This window comes from Eimeria acervulina, genomic scaffold, assembly GCF_000499425.1.
Source record: "Eimeria acervulina Houghton genomic scaffold, Eah_scaff1315, whole genome shotgun sequence".
Taxonomy (NCBI): Eukaryota; Apicomplexa; class Conoidasida; order Eucoccidiorida; family Eimeriidae; genus Eimeria; species Eimeria acervulina.
The window spans coordinates 1-4,225 of record NW_013549284.1 but is presented as its reverse complement, the minus strand read 5'-3'; the positions used below and the strand labels follow the sequence as shown (position 1 = coordinate 4,225).

The 4,225-nt window shown below is 53.9% G+C and overlaps 2 protein-coding genes across 2 annotated transcripts; one reads left to right on the top strand and one right to left on the bottom strand.

Annotated features, from left to right (window-relative positions):
- Positions 1–1,292: 1,292 nt before the first annotated feature.
- On the top strand, positions 1,293–1,751 carry EAH_00058400 (hypothetical protein; the record flags this gene model as incomplete). The annotated part of the gene is made up of 1 exon (XM_013393658.1): positions 1,293–1,751. One exon carries the CDS (start codon positions 1,293–1,295, stop codon positions 1,749–1,751), a length of 459 nt encoding a protein of 152 aa, XP_013249112.1.
- A 134-nt stretch (positions 1,752–1,885) lies between these two features.
- EAH_00058390 (hypothetical protein, conserved) lies at positions 1,886–2,953 on the bottom strand (the record flags this gene model as incomplete). The annotated part of the gene is made up of 1 exon (XM_013393657.1): positions 1,886–2,953. One exon carries the CDS (start codon positions 2,951–2,953, stop codon positions 1,886–1,888), a length of 1,068 nt encoding a protein of 355 aa, XP_013249111.1.
- Positions 2,954–4,225: the final 1,272 nt, after the last annotated feature.

Genomic DNA, 4,225 nt, shown 5'->3' with positions numbered 1-4,225 from the left:
GCGCAAAGGAGACACTGCAGCAGCAGCAGCAGCAGCAGCAACAGCAGTAGTAGTAGTAGTAGTAGTAGTAGTAGTAGTAGTAGTAGTAGTAGTAGTAGTAGTAGTAGTAGTAGCGGGGGCAGCAGCAGTAGTATATAAACTCTTTTTCAATGTATAATATATAGTAGGGAGACAAAGGGCATTAAGGAGACAGTTGGATAGGGAGACAGATGAATAGGAGACAGCAGTCTTTGTTATTGTTGCTTCTGTCTCCTTTGGTGTCTCTTCTTGTCTCCGTTTCTTTTGTCTCCGCGTGCTGGTGTCTGTCTATGCCTCTTTTTATGTTTTCTCTGCTCTGTCTCTCCTTGTCTTTAAGGCTATTTGCTTTGTCGCCTTTTAAATGTATCTTTTCTTTATCTTCTGCTGTCTCCTGCATGCATGCGTGCATGCATGCAGCCCCACAATGATCAAGTACGGCATCAGCAACATTCGCGAGCTCTTCGGGCCCAAGGCCCTCTTAGGCGGGGTCTAGAAGAGGGCCCTTGACAGCCTGGGGGCCCCCCCAATTCACTAAGCAGCAGTGGGGGCCCCTGGGGGCCCCCGGGGCCCCCAACAGTACCCTCCTTACAAGCACAGGCCCGTGCTAGGGGCCCTCCATTGCGTCCACCTGGCAGCTGTCTCTTCAGCAGCAAAAATATTTTACAGACAGAAAGAGACAGGTGGGGGGCCCCCGGGCGCATGCAGCAGCAGGGGTTTATAGTGTCTTTATTGGGGGGGCCCCCAGGACGAGGCCTCCCCAGCGAAGCTGGGGGCCCCCTCTTTGATTTATCTAACCTTCTCTTTTACCTTAATGTGGTGTATAGGCACCTCAGCAATATGATTTTCTGTTTCTTTCGCGTTTGGGGCCTCCCGCACTGAGCTCTGAACAACTAGGGTTTAGGGTTTATTCCAAAGTTTAGGGTTTACGCTCATACCTAGGGTTTAGGGTTTATTCTAGGGTCAAGGGTTTACTCTAGGGTTTAGGGTTTTGACTACGGCCTATGGGTAACTCTAGGGTTTACGGCTTAGTCTAGGGTTTAGGGTTTAGGCTAGAGTTTAGGGTTTAAGCCGTCTCTGGCTTTGCGCCTTATAATAAATTCCAGAGGGGGCCCCCATGAGGGGCCCCTACGAGTTGGGGGGCCCTCTAGGGGCCCCTCTCCGAGTTGGGGGGCCCTCTAGAGGGCCCCGTTCAAGTTGGGGGGTCCTCTAGGGGGCCCCGGAGTTGAGTAGGCCTTTGCTTTGCATGCAAATAGACTCTGATTTTAACAAACCTAATGGTAAGGGCCCTTAAAAGACAGGGTCCCCAAGGCCCCAGCAGCGTAAGCCAACAGGGGGCGCACACGGGGGGCCCCCAGGACTATGGGAGCCTCCATAAAGAGGGGCCCAGGGGGCCCCCAGGGCCTCAAAGCCCTCCATCCGAGGGCCCCAAAGGGGCCCCTTCAGGAGGGGCCCAGAGGGCCCCCCTTGGGCCAGGGGTACCCTGGGCCCTAAGGCCACGGGGGAGCCCCGTGGGGCCCTGGGGGGCCCCCTTTGGGCCGTGGAGAGGGGAGGCTCTAGACCCTGGGGCCATGGGGGGCCCCCTGGGCCCCCATGAGGGCCCCGTGGGCCCCCACGAGGGTCCCCTGGGCCCCCACCAGGGCCCCATGGGGGCCCCACAAGGTCACCATGGGGGCCCCACGGGGGTCTACGGGGGCCCCACGGGGGCCCCCATAGGGTACAAAGGGGATTCATAGGCGCCCCCTGAGAGCCCCCCTTGTGTGGGGTTTCTTAGGTTTCTTACGTTGCTGTTTAAACCGTAAAGCCTAAACCGTAAACCCTAAGGGTTTAGGGTTTATGAGTTGAGGTGTGTTGATGGTTTAGGGTTTTATTAGGTTGGTGTGTCTTGCTGCTGCTGCAGTTTGTCTTTAGCAGCAATTAAAAGAAGAAGGGTTTGATGGGTCCGTTGATAAAAGCTCTTCAACACAGCGAGCATAGGCTCGATATCTGTCTCTGAGGGGTCTCTGTTAAGGGCCCCCCAGGTGTCTATACACCCCAAATCCCCGTCTATGCGGCCCCACACCAACCCTAAACGGAGACACTTCACCACTAACTCCTCCACCTCCAACTCCGTTAGATATGCCTTCCCTGCTGCTGCATCTGCTGCTGCTGCACCTGCTGCTGCTGTATCTGCTGCTGCTATATGTGTTGCTGCTGCTGCTGTATGTGCTGCTGCTGCTGCTGTATCTGCTGTTGCTGCTGCTGCAACTGCTGCTGCTCTACCTGCTGCTGCTGCTGCATCCGCTGCTGTTGCATCTGCTGCTGCTGCTGCATCTGTTGCTCCATCTGCTGCTGCTGCATCTGTTGCTGCTGCTGCTGCTGCACCAGAGACGCTTAGAGGGGAATTGCTTGCAGGCTCCCCCCCCAACATATCTGGTGTGGGCCCCTCCTTGGGGGCCCCTGCATGCATTGTAGGGGCCCCCATTTGTTCGCAGCATCCAGGGGCCTCCAAATCTTTCTGAAGATCTTTAAAAGAGACACGTGAGGAGACAGAGCAGCGAGAGACAATAGTTAGCAGCCTCAGCTTCTGCAGCAGCAAAGGGGGTATAGGGGCCCCCTGAAGTTTTTTATTCATCTCTACAAGATCTCCGACAGTGCCAGAGGCCAGCAAACGCAGCAGATAGACAGCACGGGGGCCCCCTTCTACACAAGGGGGCCCCTCAACACAACCTGAGGTGCTCTCTAATTGCTGCACATTCTCTAACGCAAGCAGTTCCCCATAAACAAAGACATCCGGATGCAGCAGGGCCTCCTCTATAACCTGCAGCAGCTCAGACCCACTTGAGGCCCTAGCGCGACACACAAAGTCATCAAGGGGCCCCTTGGGGGGCCCCCCAGGGGGGCCCACAGGGGGCCCCCCGAGGGCCCCCAAGGGGGTGTCTTTGGGGCCCCTGAACATTCAGAGTAGATATTCGGTTACAGAGAATAAGAAAAGCAGAAGAAGACTATGGGGAGGCTGCTGCTGCTGCTGCTGCTGCTGCTGTTGCTGCTGCTGCTGCTGCTGCAGCGACTAAGGGGCCCCCCAGAACAGCAGCGAGAGACAGTCTACGGGGTTAAAACAAGAAGAATGAAAGTTGTGAAGAATATTAAAAGATTAAAATAACAACGAGATTAGGGGGCCCCCTCTAAGAGCTCAGGGGGCCCCCTGTTGCTGCAGGCAGACAAACGGGGGGCCCCCCGAAGCTGCAGCGTCGCGCGCGTGGAGTTGCTGCTGCTGCTGCTGCTGCAGCTAGTCGCCTTCTAAGGATAAACTAAATATTTTATTGAGTTATTTTATTATATTAGTTATTAGAAACAATAAAAAACAAAGAAGAATATATATTTACTTATAGTATGTTCACCCCAGCACACCACACAGACAACCTGCTCCGGGGGCCCCTTATTACGTGTTTGTTTGTTGCTGTATGTACAGCATAGATATATTAATATTATTATTTTATATATAATATTAAATATAACTAATTATATATCTATTTAAATAAACATTTAAACAAAAATAATATAAATACCGGTTCAAGCACCCCTCCACGTCTATACGCAATCCCTACTTGTCTCTCTTTCTTCTGTCTCCTCAGCAGCACACACACACCTTCTGCTGCTGCTGCTGCTGCTGCTGCTGTCTCCTTCTTGCCTAAATAATATTCCTTTAAACCCTTTTTAATATCTTTTCTTCTTAATGCTTCTCTCAAGGACGCACACACCATGAAGACAGAAGCAATAATATGCAAGGCAGCAGTAGCCTTCGCCCCCGATGAGCCCCTTAAGGTTAGACAAACACCACAAAACTACAAAGGGCCCCAGGGGGCCCCCAGGGCGACCCCAAAAGACCCTAAATGCAGCTTACAGGGGGCACTAGAGGACCCTAAAAGCAGCCTACAGTGGCCCCCCAAGAGACCCTAAAGGGAGCCTAAAGGGGGCCCCCAAAGGACCCTAAATGGAGCCTAAAGGGGGCCCCCAAAGGACCCTAAAGGGAGCCTAAAGCGGGCCCCCAAAGGACCCTAAAGGGAGCCTAAAGGGGGCCCCCAAAGGACCCTAAAGGGAGCCTAAAGGCGGCCCCCAAAGGACCCTAAAGAGAGCCTAAAGGGGGCCCCCAAAGGACCCTAAATAGAGCCTAAAGGGGGCCCCCAAAGGACCCTAAAGGGAGCCTAAAGGCGGCCCCCAAAGGACCCTA